At 31.5% G+C, this 15,734-nt stretch overlaps 1 protein-coding gene across 1 annotated transcript; it reads left to right on the top strand.

Annotated features, from left to right (window-relative positions):
- The first annotated feature begins 6,937 nt into the window (after positions 1-6,937).
- On the top strand, positions 6,938-8,032 carry LOC130960336 (uncharacterized). Its single transcript, XM_057885717.1, has 2 exons — positions 6,938-7,330; positions 7,439-8,032. The coding sequence occupies exons 1-2, from the start codon at positions 7,154-7,156 to the stop codon at positions 7,544-7,546; spliced, it is 285 nt and encodes a 94-aa protein (XP_057741700.1). The 5' UTR covers positions 6,938-7,153; the 3' UTR covers positions 7,547-8,032.
- Positions 8,033-15,734: the final 7,702 nt, after the last annotated feature.

Here is a 15,734-nt window from a genome sequence, read left to right on the forward strand (position 1 = left end):
CTCCTCAGACAAGACCTCCAGATATTTCTCTGATTCATCTCTCTTTCTCTTCGGAGAAGCAGCAGGTTGGGCGGTGGAATGAGAAGTATCCCTGCCAGCCTCCTTTACCAGTCCCGAGCCACTACCACCCTTTTCATTTTTCTTCTTCAAAAAAGATTGTAGTTGAGAGGTGTTCAGATAAGGGAACCGTCCACCTACAAATAAAAGCAATACCATGCCAACAACCAGAAATCAACAAACAAAAAATACAGAGTCATATTAGCTATATAAGCTTTTAACCCTTCTTTATTGTTTTCCTTCTCAAAACGTAATAGTTCTGGAATAGACAAACATTCGCTAGCAGCAAAACTTTCTATCAAAAAATCCAAAAACAAATTTTCTTCTTCACTTCTCTCTATAGCCTCAAGAATCTGCATTGGCTCCGGACACCAATACAACGAAAATTTTTCTATCAACTCACTATCTAAATAAAAGGGATATTTGATCTCCAAGGACCGAACTTTCACGAACATAGATTTGAAATTTTTGAAGGAAGATTTATATAGCAGAAAAATTGAACATCCAGGGAAACGACTTAGAAAAAGCCATAAATCTTTCCGCACCCCATTTGATTGAAATAGAGAAAAGAAAATATTCAAGGATACAAAAAGATCTAGAAAATCCATCAAACATTCAAATGCTCACAAAAATGTCCAAGAATTTGGATATAGCTGTGAAGGAGCACAGTTAAGTTGGGTCAGAACCTTACACTCGAAATCCAAAAAATGGAGTTTCAAATATAGTTCAGTAAAACAAGGAGTATGCATGTAAAAATATTCCCAGTCCCCTCTCCTTTCACAAATCCTCTCCTCGCTGGTACAAGGCAGAAACTTGACACTAATACCCGACCATCTTTTACCAACTTCAGAGCTTTAACTGCACGAAGTGACTCAGCATTGCAATAAGACAAAGCACGGGTCTTAACATCAACATGCACCCAATGATATGGGTTCTCACTTTTTTCTTTAACTACTTTCTGTTTTTCTTTTTCTTTTTCTTGCTCTTTTTCTCTAACCATTGTCAAAGACAAACAGGGCATAGATAAGGACAAGAAGAAGAAAAGATTAACCTTTTGAAGACATGTCGTATTCACCACTTAGGCAGAACTAACTTGGGCTATGCGTTTGTGTCACTTCCCAAGAGAGAAATGGCAATAAAGCATTATTACAATCCATTAACTTAGTGGGTGGTTCAAATTGTAACTGTTCACATACCCAAAGGCAACGAACGGTCCAGATCTTCTCAAGCAAATAAAATTTATTGCAACATGTTTAACAAGGTAAAACCATTATTAAAACTTATTTTTTTAATTATCGTTATTATTCCATTTATTTTATTAAAGACTCAAGCTTGAAAGACAGCAACGCACGTTGAGCTTGGGGGCTACCGAATTCATTCACCAATCGAGGTATAACTACACACAAAAGCTCAACTTGCTAAAAATAAGTTTGGCAAGTCAAGTTTGGGGGCTATGTACTGTATTCTTAATACATCGGAAGAAATGGGTTATACCTCCGCTTGATCAAACAAATTCAAATATGAGTAACTCCCTATCACAACAAATTTCTCCTCCGAATCTCGCCCTAAAGTCGGCAACGTATATTTCGACTCAAACCGACGAATAATTTAGCCCTAACAACTATAAATCAGGGTGGAGGCCAACAACAAAGGGCAGAGAAAAAACAACAACACATCATCGATTTTATACTCATTTTCTTAGAGATTCCTTCACTGACTTGAGCGTCAGAGTCTTTTTTGCAGGTACCACACTTAGGCCTGAGTTCACGGGATATTGCACTCCAGAAATGGAAGCTACTGAGGTTCCATAGCATTGTGAAGCTGACATATAATACAGAGAGAATATCCTTACCAGAACAAGTATTGAATAGTATAAATACTAATCACTCAATATAAGTTGAAAGGTCTTTATTATAATTAAAATTATGAAACACTACAAAACAAAAATAAGAAGGAACATTTGGAGATGGAAATGGAGATGATAAATACAATATTTTTTTTATTTTTTTAGAATGATATTAAAAAAATTAATTTTTTAAATGTTAGTTAACTTTTTTATAGTTATTTTATTTATGTTAAATTTTTTATTTTAAATCATTAATTATTAATTTTGTATTCTAAATTATACATTTTAAAGTCTAAAGTTGACTAATATTTATTAATTAAAAGTTAATTTTTTTCTAATTCTTTTAATATAATATATTAATATATAATAGGAGAGTATTTGTTGACTGACAAGTGTATAGCTTTGTTGAATGACAAGTGACGCTTTGTATAATCGACAAGTGGCATCTATAAATAATAACCAAAAATCAATTTTCCCTTTTCTGGACCTTTGGTCCTTTGCTGCGTCTAGGTCACCGTTTTATTCATCGCATAGAGCGGCAAACCAAATTTTAGTGAGAATTCAAATTTTAAATATGAGATTTATATCTCTTCGATGCTTCTATAGGCAATCACCACTATGTCGAAACTTAGTGCATAGTGTGCATAATTTAATTATAAGATTTTCTTCCTAAAATTTATTTGGTAACGGATTATGTTCTTTCTATGCTATATATGTTTTGGCAGGATGTTCTTTTTTATTTTTTTAAATAAAATAATCCACCCCTCTTGATTTGTGCTTTATGCATTGTCCTGATTTAAGATTGAATTCCAAATCTAAATGCATATAGTATTAGATTACATTAATCTTTTGTGAGTGTGTTTATTGGTATTTTGATTTCTTTTGTCCTTTGTTAGTAAAATCAAAATTAGTCTTCTAATATAATTCTTTCTTATGGAGACAATATGTTATCACTTTATGGTTAGTTAATTGGTCTATTTCAAGCTATGCCAAATTAATAATCATAGACCTATACATATAATTTAACTCATCTTTTTGTTTTTTGAGTTTATTTTTCTTTTTTTATGATTGTTTTTATAAATAGATGGAGTGTTATTGGTGCAATATGAGTACTGTAAATGCAGTTAAATGTGATATTATGGTTTATTTATATGTTAAAGTTTATTTCTTAGTGAAGTATCTTGCTTTAGTTAGAAATTTTTGTGCCATTATAGAATCATTTCTAAGCTTCACTCTCTGTCATATTTTTTTGAAGTTGCAGTTACAATTGGTTTAGACAATTCTTATGCCTATATTATAGAACTTTAACGAAATTACTTGAATTTTTAAGTTGAAAATAGAGAAAACAAAATGCTTATTCCACATGCTGTTTTTTTTTCTCATGAAGTTTTTTCTTATATTAAGAAAAATCCCTCTTCTATTTATGTTGTGTTTATATTAAACAAACTTTCAGCAAAAAATACCACCATGTATCTGTGAATTTTCAAGTTTATGTGTTTCGATAGGAAATGGAGTATGTGCTGCATGGAGTCATTGCTTTAGAGATAATGGCTGCTGGTGGTGTGCTCTCATGAGGGTTATTATTTTTTTTTATTTTTTAAGTAGGTTGGAAGTAATTTTTAGTTATAAAAGCAAATATATTACTTTAATAAATAGAAAAAAATAATAATATTAAATTTTTTTAAATATATTATTTTTTATAATAATAATAATAATAATAATAAATATATTATTTTTTTTCAAATATATTACTTTAATAAATATATTATTTTTTTTAAGTGTCTTACTTTTGTAATTCTTAATAAAGAGTTTTTGTGAATTATTTTGATCACATATTTTACAGATTAAGAAGCAAGGTGAATCTACTGATTCTAAATTAATTGTCACACTTCAAACTATGACAAGGTAATTATTTTAAGTAGAATTATATAATTCTGTTTTTGGTTAAACAAAATTTTGGCCATAATCTAAAGCATGATTTTTTTAATTTTCAATTTTTGTAGAAATTTTTTTTCTTTTGGCTTAAAATATTTTAAGAGTTTAGCTAGAAAGTGTATTAAATGTAATTGTTAAATTTATAAGTCCTAAAACTTAATTTTATTTTAAGAAATGTATTGCAAATTTTAATGCTCTATTTGTCCATAGATTAACATTTAATATAAATAAATTAATTGTGGATCAAAATCAATCTTCTTGAGTTGTTTTTGTATCAAAATATGAGTAAATATGATAAATTACATGAATACAAATTTTATGAGATCCAAAAAATTTATTAAATATTTTTTGTATTTTGGTTAACTTCAATAACCAAGTTAAACCATAGAATTTAAAATTTCTTGAGTCTGAAGTTTGATCTTAGCAAGCTTAAACTCTAACCATTATGACTGGAGTTATTTCAGTAACACTAGAAATCTCTTTTTAAAGGTGGTTATTAAGGTGTTGATGTCCAAGAGGTAAATATATGATCTTTTTTTATACAATGTTGCTAATAAATTAAGGTGGTTATTATTATGACAATGTAAAAGTTTTTTCAATAATTTCTGTGTTACTAATGTCAAAAATTTTCTTATTTTTTTAAGTTTTTTTTTGTTGCACATTTTTTTAGTGTTGTATATGTGTCATGCATGTGTATGTTTGATATGCGAAGTATCAAAAATGACAACAACTATTTTTCCATATATTCTTATTCTAAAGTGTGAATTCCTTATTGAAATTTTTCTTTTTTCCTTTTTAGCAATATATGTGTGCAACAATCTCATAACTGTATGTGTTTAATTTGTAATAATTCACTTGCTCATATGATATTTGTGTATTTGTCTATGTAAATTTTGGGGAGAAATTAATGCCAATATTTCATTGAGCCGTTAATTTTCTTTTTTTCTGTGTTTCTTCTTTTCTTTTTTTATACATACCAGAAATGGATGCTGAAATGGTGGCGCACAGTGGCGGAGCCACGTTATGAGCAAGGGGGGCAATGCCCCCCCCCCCCAAAACTAATAAGATGTATATATAAGTTTTTAATTTTTTAATTTAACCCCTTTTTAATTTTTAATTTTTCTTTCTTCTTAATTTATATTTTTCATATTAGCCCCTCCCAAAATAATTTCTAGCTCCGCCCCTGGTGGCGCATACTAGAGGCTACCATTATAAGAGTGCGAGATGCAATGTGGTTATTCCTTCAGGCGTTGGTTCCTGATATTGCAGTTGCCCCTACTCTCACTACATTTTTGTTGACAAAATATTTTAGTTTTCATACCATTTCATATATTTGTAATAATTTGTTGGCAGTTTTATTTTGATTTGTATTGGTTCAACATTTGTTGCAATCTGCTGAATCTATCAGAAAAGATTATCCCAATAAAGATTGGTTGCATTTGATTTTACTCATCTATGATACATGAACTTGGATATTCTTTTTATATAAGCTTTGCTAAAAGAGTTTGATTATAGTTATACATATTCTTATTTCTTCTAATATGGTGAATCACACTTGCTTGGATATTTTGAATTTCACTGTGAATGAAAACTAAATTGCTTCTATTTACTAAGAGAAATATCTCATTTTAGGCTAATAGAAATTTATAAATAGTAGTTAATTTGTTTCAGATCTTTAAAAGATTGTTGGTAAGCTTTTTCATGAGATTTTGCTAGTTTTTTTGTGTTAGCAGAATATATATATATATATTGAAAAAAGTTGTCCAAAATAAATAATAATTTTTTTATTATTAAAAAGTTAAAATATTATTCGTGGAGTTGATTATATTGATAATTTAAAATGAATTTAAGTTCAATCTTTTTTAATGTTATGATTTTACGATTCATTGGTATTATCTTAATAACATTGAATTTTTCAGAAAAGAAAATAAAAGTAAAAGATTCATTGGATTTGAGATTTAATTTAAAGAACGATGAATATATTGATATATTTTTTGTAAAAATTATGAATTAAAATAGTGACATAATTTTTTAAATACTGATCTTTGTCCTTAATTTTTAAATGCTGATTGATATATGTATAAATTTGACATATAACGTTTATATTTGTTTTCAGATCACCTTAACAATTAATATAAATAAATTAATTGTGTGATCAAAATCAATCTTCTTTAATTGTTTTAGTATCAAAATTTGAATAATTATAATAAATTACAAGAACTATTTTTGAATTTTATAAGAACCAAAAAATTCATTTAATATTTTTTGAATAACTTAAATAAGTATGTTAAACCATATAATTTAAAAATTCTTGAATTTAAAATTTAATCTTAGTAAACTTAAATTTCTGTAGGTTAATGTGAGATTATAAAGGCAAGTAGGTTGGAAGTAATTTTTAGTTATAAAAGCAAATCTATTACTTTAATAAACAGAAAAATAATAATAATAATAAATTTTTTTAAATAAATTATTTTAATAATAATAATAATAATAATAATAAATTATTTCAAATATATTATTTTAATAAATATATTATTTTTTTTAAGTGTCTTACTTTTGTAAATCTTAATAAAGAGTTTTTGTGAATTATTTTAATCAAGGATGAGAAGTATGTCTTAGAGGACAACAATCACATAAAAATTAAAAATAAAAAAATATAAAAAAATAAAAAAATAAAAAATAATAATATTATTAAAAAATAATAATAATATTATTTTTATAAATATTATTATTATTATAATAATAATATTATTAATAATAATATTAATAATAATTATAATAATAATTATAATATTATTATTTTTTATAATAATAATAATAATATTATTATTATTTATATTAATAGGTTGAACATTTTTTTAAATTTAAAATCACACTTATTAATTTTAATGAATATGTACTAATTAATTATTATACTGAAATAATATTTTTGGCCCGGGTACACTAGTTTATAAAATAATTAGATAATTGAATCAGTGTGAATTTTCTAATCCCAAATGTGATACCGGAACTAATTAAGTTCGAATGTAATTGGGTTTGATCGAAAAATAGAATAACATCGAAATACAAAGTCTACATCCGCAACAACTATCAATATCATATCATGTCATATCAAAACCATTTTCTGATGAATTTGACTTTATCCTACCAAAGCCACCCACCAACCACATTTGATCCGCTCACCACTACCCCATAAAGCTGAATCCATTTTATTCCTTTGCTTCAATCAAATTCTAATTCGCAAAATAAAGTTATTGAATTCAATTGAATTTGATTCAAAACCCTGAAAAAAGAGGGCAAGAAAGAAAATAAAGAATGTGCCCTTTGAGAATCATTCTCATATTCTTGTCAGCAACACTCGCGGGTTTCTTTGTTCTCAGAAACCTCAGATCTCAACCTCAGCTCAACGAAGGCAATGATGATCCTTCTTTAACAAATTCTGCTCCTACATATCCCAAACCCTCCGATTCTTCAAAATTTTCAATTACAAAGGTTCATCAATTTCTGCCTCTCTCTTCAATATTGCGTTAAAAATAGTATTTCTTTCTTTCTTTTCCCTCTCTTAACCCTAACCTAGATTTTGGGGATTATATTCTTCAGGTTCGCGCTGCTTTAGAATCTGGGTTTTGGTCCTTCCTTGACATGGCTAGCGGGCGTTACCTTTGGAGACATATCGTCTCTTCTTCCTCTACAAAACGGTCTTGTTGATTTGCCAATAAAATTGTTATGTTTAATACTGTTATTAAACCTAATTCAGCTGTATGATCATGAATTCATTATAGAAAGAGGGAGAAAAGACGCGCGCGCAGGAGGGGGGATGAAAAATTGAAAATTTCCTCTAATATTCATGATTGCAAGTCTTTGTGTCCATTTGGATATCGTATACTCTCTGTATCATAACTGATAACTGTTGTTTGGATTGATACCCTTTCATGTTTGTTTTAAGATTAGCCATGAACATTTATGCTAACGAAGGGAGATAGATAATGTACTTTAAATAGGTGGAGCTTCTAAGGTGTAATTTGGAAACTTGGTTGTGTCTATCTCTTGTTTAACTTGAAATGATCATGTAAAAATGTTGTATCGTAACCCCTCTTGTTCACAGTATTGTTGTTGTTGGTGGTAGTGGTTTTCATTGGTGGAAATCATAACTTGCATTGATAATAATAATAATAGTTATCCTCTTTTCTGACTTGTGCCCATGTTTGCTGTTTCTGTTCCAAATTGCCAAGTCAGTGAGTCGCTTCTTATTTTTTACCACTGGGGGAAATATTTATGTGGAAGTGGGTTTATTTTGTTGGATAAATGAATTGTCATAATGACATTGTTCTTGCTTAGCAAAAATACACGGTATCTCACATTTAAGTAGAAATAGGATGACTGAATTATTGCATTGTTTTTAATTACTAAACTCATGGTAGATAGAACAAAATTATGACAGAGTAGGATTGGGATTTTTGGATGAGAAAGTGATGGTAGGTTAGTTGGCTTAACGTGCTTGAATGTTCTGATGAAATAGGATGATCAAAATCAAAATGGTTACTTTTGAGTGCTGTAAAGTGTAAACAGCTCATTTGACAAAGGCGTTTTTTTTCTTTAAATTTTTTTTATTCTGAGGTGATGTTTGGCAAAGGAAACCAAGATTGCAATGTCTGCAAAGCATTGAAGAAGAGAATAACAGGAAAAGAAAATTTAAGCTTAGAGTCCTACATAAGGCTGCAATTTGATTTAAACTGTACAAAGGATAAGATATAGCAACTTATATTCTTCCCGATATTGACACTGCTTGAAAAATGCCATATATTTTGTAAACGTGTAGAACTCATTCAGCCATTATACATGAACTTGAAATTGATTCTCAGCTTTCTCAATTTCAAGAGATACAAATGCCAATCAATGTTGCTTGAAATTTCTTATTATGTTTGTATGGGGATTGGGGAGCATTGCCTTTATTAGAACTCATTCTCATACGGTAAATATTTGTTTATTGCATAATATTTCTGAAAATTGCAATGAGTTGCCTGTTAAGATGTTAGTGAAAATCCCTTTTATGTTCTAATTACTTTTGCTAGAATCAAAAGCAGGTGACAACTTGTTTCTTGCCAAAATGAGTGTTCAAGCTGGTTTATATTGAATTAAGCAATGCCACACAGAGAGAAAAAGTACAATAAGAATTTTGCTGAACTCATGGAGGTGGTTGGATCATAAAACATGGCGAGACTCACTCATTCCTCTAAGTCTTGATAGTCTTATCCTATCATTCTTGCAATAAAATTCCGATTTAATTACAATTTTCTTCTGTAATTTATGAATCTCTGCAAGCGGTGACATTTGATTGCTGTGTCATGCACAAGGCTTGCCTCAAACAAGTTTGGGAAATCTCTTTTTTTTTTTTTTTTTTTTTTTTTATTTGGTTAGAGGAAATCTCTTGATCATGACACAGGATGCAGAAGTGTTGCCTTCAATTTAGTAGTGTTACTATGCAATTACTAATTCTTAAATTTGACTTTTAAGCTATGTTTTTCATCCCGTTTATATTCAATTTCCAAAAAGGGTTAAGTAAAACTGAACGTTATACGAATGGTTTCTTAAACTAATTATGGTTTATTGAAAAGTGCAACTGGAATTATATTGTAGTATAGTACTACAGTGTATTTTTATTTCGGTAGATAACTAGAGTATCTAATATGTTGCACAAAACTGGAGTTGCAAAATTGAAATTCAAACCTACTGATATGCCCCCTTGGTCATTCAATCTTCTGTAAGAAAGGCCACTTTATAATTATTTAAAATAATTTAGGGACTAATGTAGAAATGATAGACTTTTTACGCTCGATAATAATATCAAATATTTTATGTTTGACAAAATAGTGCAAACAAAAACCTTATAAAACAAAAGTTCACACAAGATCGAACAACAGGTATGAAATTGCGCTCATGAGTTTTTATTATCTCATTATTTAAACCAATGTAAAATTATAAGTAACTATGATAACGTATTTGGTTACCTCTTGAAGCAAGGTCTTGTAAACTTTGATGTTTGTCCTATTAACATTATTGTGCCAAGAGTCTCATCTTCAGTGTTCAAGTCTTTTCCTCCATTGCCCTTTAATGAACATCTACTCTTCGTCGGGGTTCTTTTACTAGAGAAGCGTTGTGTTTCTCATTTTTTATAAAATAGAAATTTATGGACAGTAATTTTCATGCAAAGTTGGAAGTTTAAAACTGTTAGAACTATTAAATTTAATAATTTTTAATTATCAACTTTATATAAAGAATTAAAGATAACCACACGAAACTCTTTAACCTCTTCGTTTGTAAGCTATTTTCATTTTCAGTTAGTTTGGGTTGGAACTAATGTAAGCTGAAACAATTTTCATATGCAATTCTTAGTTGAAACCCATTTATTTAAAATCAAATTAGTTTTATATAACTCTTATTTTAAATATGTTTGGGTCAATTTTGTCGTCCATAAGATTAACATAAAAAAATAAATATATAAAATTTATTTTATATCTAATAATTTTTCCAAATTCAAAAGACAATTAACTTTTTACTTTTATATAAGTTTCTATAGACGAAACTTTATATATTTAATAGAAATTTTGGATTTAAGTTGGAGATGTACTAGCAACCCTACAGTTGAGTTAAAAGATTAATTCAACAATTAATTTCTAAATAACTATCTTAATTATAATTAATTTATTCATGATATATCAAACATCCTCGCTAACGCAGCAGCTAAGCATACTCGAGTTATAGTGCTGAGCTTTGAAGGACAATAACCGTTAGCCTTGGAAAATTTTTTGTTTAATTTACTTCATTCCAATAAGGGGAATTATAGCTTACAGATATTAATGTATACAGATTCTCTTTTGGAAAAGGTTGTGGTGACAAGTGGCATGATGATCTTTGATAGAGAGCAGCTTGACAATGGTGTCAGACTCCTTGTCGAGGCTCGATGGTGTAGGAGCCGCGCCAGCTGGCCAGAGTGAGGGAAGTCCGTAATGGACTTCAGAGGTGGCCCCGTAACGACAAGTGAATATGTTTTGGAGAGAAGAGTGTGGACCAAGGTGTATGGGCATGGGCTGTTAATGGGTTTAGGGAGTAAGAGTTGTAACATTATTCAAATCGGAAAAAAAGTTCTCTTTCAGGGGAAATATGAGGGTGCCAAAAACAATATGCATGTAAAGCTAGTCTAGTGAACTAGGAAAAAATAAAGATGAAATAGCATGTTGAAAATAGTTGAGGTGGTTCTCTTATTATGAATATAATTAATTGCAAATACAAGTTGAAACTGTAAAAAAAAAATTTTTCTTTTGTATAAAATTTAAATGAAATTAAAAAAAGGATTAGTTAAAAAATTAATACAGAAAACAGGCAATATGAAAATGCCACCTGAAACATTTTTCAAAAACATGCCTACAAAAATATTAAATTTTACTTTTTAAAAATATGAAAACACCTTGATAATTATTTTTCAAAATAAAAAAATAATATTCGAAGATTAAATTTTAAAAAATTGATATAGGTTTTAGTTTATTCCTAAAGCACTAACATATTCCGTTAAGCATTAATTTAAAAAATATTAAATTGTTACTGAAGTTCAAAGATTATGACCGTAATTATGAATTCAAATTTAATATTAACAATAGTGAAATAATCTTTTGTTTAATTATAAAAGAATAAAATAGTATTTTACAATTAATTGTTTTTTATATGCATCCAATTAAATAGCGACATGTCAAGAGAAATAATTACATTTTACGTTAATAGTATGAATAGTCATGTAAATGTAAGAATGGAATTGAACCACTATACAAAATATTTGACACTGTCAATGTATTAAAATTAAATTTTGATGGCTATCAGTGCTTAAGAGAAGAGGGGGTTGTATGTTAGCAGTTAGCCTCCCTTTCTTCTGAATCTTACTTGTTTCCTTTTCAAAGGAAGTTAGGAGATTTTTGTTAATTTTGTCTCGTGTTGGGTTTAGGGACACTTTATTTTTGTCTTTTGAGCAACAGAAACAGAAATGGAATAAAGCAGTATAAGTAACACCTAGATGTATATTGGTTTAGCTACTAAATACAATGTAGCGTATATCCAGTCTCCGTCACAATGCTGATGAAATTTGACTAACTTTTTGCAGAATTACATACACCAATGTTTTGAATAGGATCTACCAAATCTTATCTAGGACTAATCCAGATTCTGACTAAATTTGAATTTGACTAGGACTCATCATAGCCTTCAACAGCCACGTGATAATCCAACTTGCAAGGGAATCTCCATAGGATCATGAAACAAAACAGAAAGATGTATAAAGAAAATCAGGAACATCTTACGGCATTTTCTCCAAGTGTAAGTCACTGTCCTTTACCTCTTATTGGTAGTTTTCGACTAACCTCACCATGTTTGGAGAATTTCGATGAGACTCAGACAGACCAAAATGAGAAAAAGAAATAATAAATGAGAACCATCAAGGAGAAGAACTCAAACAACTGAGGCAGCGATGAGATGTGAATCCTGTGTTTTGTTCTTACTCTCTTGCATTCAACCGTTGGCCATTCACTGTTATTATAGAAGAGTGGAGCCTCCAAGGTTGAAGTAAGTTCAAAACCCATACTGTCTTGTTGTCTTGCATCAGAGCTGTAGCGGCTTCGTTAGTGAGGAGAGAGAGATCTGAATCTATTGCATGCATGTTACCCATACGTTCTCATCCTTTTTTTTTTCAAGTTTCTTGAATCTAGCACATAGAGTTTTGGTTTGGCTCGAAGTTTGGTTTTGGACCATGGATCTTCTACTGTCCGAATTTGACTTCAATTTCTCCCTCATTGCTTGTTTTGTGCCTGAGACTTGGTAGATTTCTTCTTGGATCCTTGCTGCAGTATAAATGAGGAAAAATAGTTTTTGATGTGCTCTGACCTTAGTATGACTAGGCTCTTGGTATTAGCCCTTTCTTGTTGCATGGATGCGGGAACATGCCTTTTGTTCTAGAACCCACCGTAGCTTCTGCACCTTCCATTTCCTTCTTTCTTCGTTGTTGGATGATTTGACCGAAGAGTAGGAGTTCCGGGAGAAAAGAGATGACGTGGCTTTTGGTGGAAGGCAAGAAAGGTTAAATGAATCGACATAGTTGTAAGAATCGGTCCGAACCGGCCTGTTCGACTGCAAAAACTGGTGGACCAGACTCGCAACTGGTCTGATGCAATCTTGGAACAGCTAAAGGAACAGAACCGGTCAAAGTCAGTTAGAACCGGTCAAAGTCGGTCAAAGCATGTGAAAACTTCTTAAAATCGGTAAAAATCTGTTCAACCAAACCATTCGGGAGAAAACTCCAAAATTAACGAATTTGGGGGTTATTGGTGACTATAACTTGATCTGAGATTTGCTCATTGAAGAAGAAGGATATTAGTTGTAGGGGTGTAATTTGGTTGGTTTGTTATTATTTTGGACCGTAAAACAACTGAACCGGCCTATACGGTCCTGAAGTGATGGCAATCGGTTGGGTTGCTGCGTTATGGACAATGAACCGAAGAAAACCGATAGTGGATTGATTTGGTCGGTTACTTCGGGTTTTTAAACCCTAATAATCATAAGTTAAGTCACCGCAAAATGAAGTTTAAAACCTTAAGTGACTTAAAATAACAATAGTATATGGCGTCCAAATTCAGGACAATTTCAACTTGACCCAACAGTAAAACATACGAAGGAATACAGTTTAAAATGGCTAACAAAAAAAAAAGAAAACTAACATAATTTGAAACACACTTCCGATAATGTTAGGCTCGGTTCGGTCTTCAAGGAGCCAACTGTGAACCAAACCGAACCGATCGGTTTAAGTCAAAATAATCGTAGTAAATCTTCAACTTTGCCTTACAATCCATCCGGCTCTCGAGCCTCTCCTCTCTTACTCGCTCAGGACGGTCGTAGTGCTTGGGATGTCTTGTCCCTTGTCGATGGTAAAAAAAAAGTCTCTTCTGACCAAAACCCCATTAACCCGAGCTACATCTCCCTTCTGAACTCCAAAACCCCTTAATCTGACAAACTCTTTGTATGCAGCATAAGCATCCTCCTCGGTTGCAAACTCTCTGCCCAGGAAGTCATCCGCGAAGACTTGCCAGCTTGGCACACTGCCTGCCTCCTCATTTGCACCACCAGACCCCCTACAATTGACACCATCACCAACACCTTTTTCCCTTGCTTTGGGACCACCTTGGGCCTCAAAGCCCTCTTTTTCATCGTATTCTTTGTCAGTACCACGATAATGTCCGGAATAATCATTTGAACTGTTCCCATCCGAGTCTTGACCCTCACTGTCGAAGATACGGTTGAACTCCATCGGCCAACGCTGTGCAACGTTCTACCCTGAATCTATACAAATCAAAGAAATGCAACTCATGATCGCAGCAGATATACACTAAAAACTAGAACCACAAATATACAATGGAGGAAATATTCACTTCCATAAATAAGGCATACAACCACTGCATTGAATCTACTTTAAGATAGAATTGAACAAGGACTATTTCAAATTGACGAAAAGCAACTCATTATAATTGAATACAACGTTAGTAACGGTGAATCCAACCACACATTCACAACAAAAAAAATTAAGGGCATAACTAAACCATAAGCAAATTAGCTACCATCAACTGTCTTTCTTAACTGAGTAAACTTAATTCAGCTATTTCTGGGTTCAATGCAAAACATGGTTCATGGAGGTGTTACCACCCTCACCGAAGCTCATCAATTGTAACTATTCTTAACTAATAATATCAACAAAAACACTTAACAAGCTAAAGCCCATCTTCGACACAAAGCGGTTCTCGTCACACCTATTAACGAAAGGGCGAAACACCATCTCCACCTCATTATCACAAGAATTAAGATACTTTAACACATAACATGTATTACAATATCACTTCTTCTGTTGAATATCTTACTATACCTCCTATACAAGTGATGAGCGGATAATTTATACACTTTTTGGCATTGTTTTTAGTATGTTTTTAGTATGATCTAGTTAGTTTTTAGTATATTTTTATTAGTTTTTAGTTAAAATTCACTTTTCTGGACTTTACTATGAGTTTGTGTGTCTTTCTGTGATTTCAGGTATTTTCTGGCTGAAATTGAGGGACCTGAGCAAAAATCTGATTCAGAGACTGAAAAGGACTGCAGATGCTGTTGGATTCTGACCTCCCTGCACTCGAAGTGGATTTTCTGGAGCTACAGAAGCCCAATTGGCGCGCTCTCAACGGCGTTGGAAAGTAGACATCCTGGGCTTTCCAGCAATATATGATAGTCCATACTTTGCTCAAGATTTGATGGCTCAAACCGGCGTTCAAAGTCACCTTCAGATTTCCCAGCGTTAAACGCCGGAACTGGCACCAAAATGGGAGTTAAACGCCCAAACTGGCATAAAAGCTGGCGTTTAACTCCAAGAAGAGTCTTTACACGAAATTGCTTCATTGCTCAGCCCAAGCACACACCAAGTGGGCCCGGAAGTGGATTTTTATGTCATTTACTCATCTCTGTACACCCTAGGCTACTAGTTCTCTATATATAGGACCTTTTACTATTGTATTTTCATCTTGGTTCTTCTGGTTCCCTCTCTGGGGCCGAAACCAATGATCACTTTTGTTCTTATGTATTTTCAACGGTGGAGTTTCTACACACCATAGATTAAGGTGTGGAGCTCTGCTGTACCTCGAGTATTAATGCAATTACTATTGTTCTTCTATTCAATTCCGCTTGTTCTTTGTCCAAGATATCACTTGTTCTTCAACTTGATGAATGTGATGATCCGTGACACTCATTATCATTCTCACTTATGAACAAGGTGACTGACAACCACTTTTGTTCTACAAGCAACCAAGGCTCTAGTGAATATCTC

This window comes from Arachis stenosperma, chromosome 2 (assembly GCF_014773155.1).
Source record: "Arachis stenosperma cultivar V10309 chromosome 2, arast.V10309.gnm1.PFL2, whole genome shotgun sequence".
Taxonomy (NCBI): domain Eukaryota; kingdom Viridiplantae; phylum Streptophyta; class Magnoliopsida; order Fabales; family Fabaceae; genus Arachis; species Arachis stenosperma.

Bases quoted from the DNA above. Each gene is read 5' to 3' on its own strand.
- LOC130960336 (XM_057885717.1), top strand. From the start codon at position 7,154: ATGTGCCCTTTGAGAATCATTCTCATATTCTTGTCAGCAACACTCGCG. The intron at 7,331-7,438 runs GTTCATCAATTT...TATATTCTTCAG, and splicing joins CAAAATTTTCAATTACAAAG to GTTCGCGCTGCTTTAGAATC.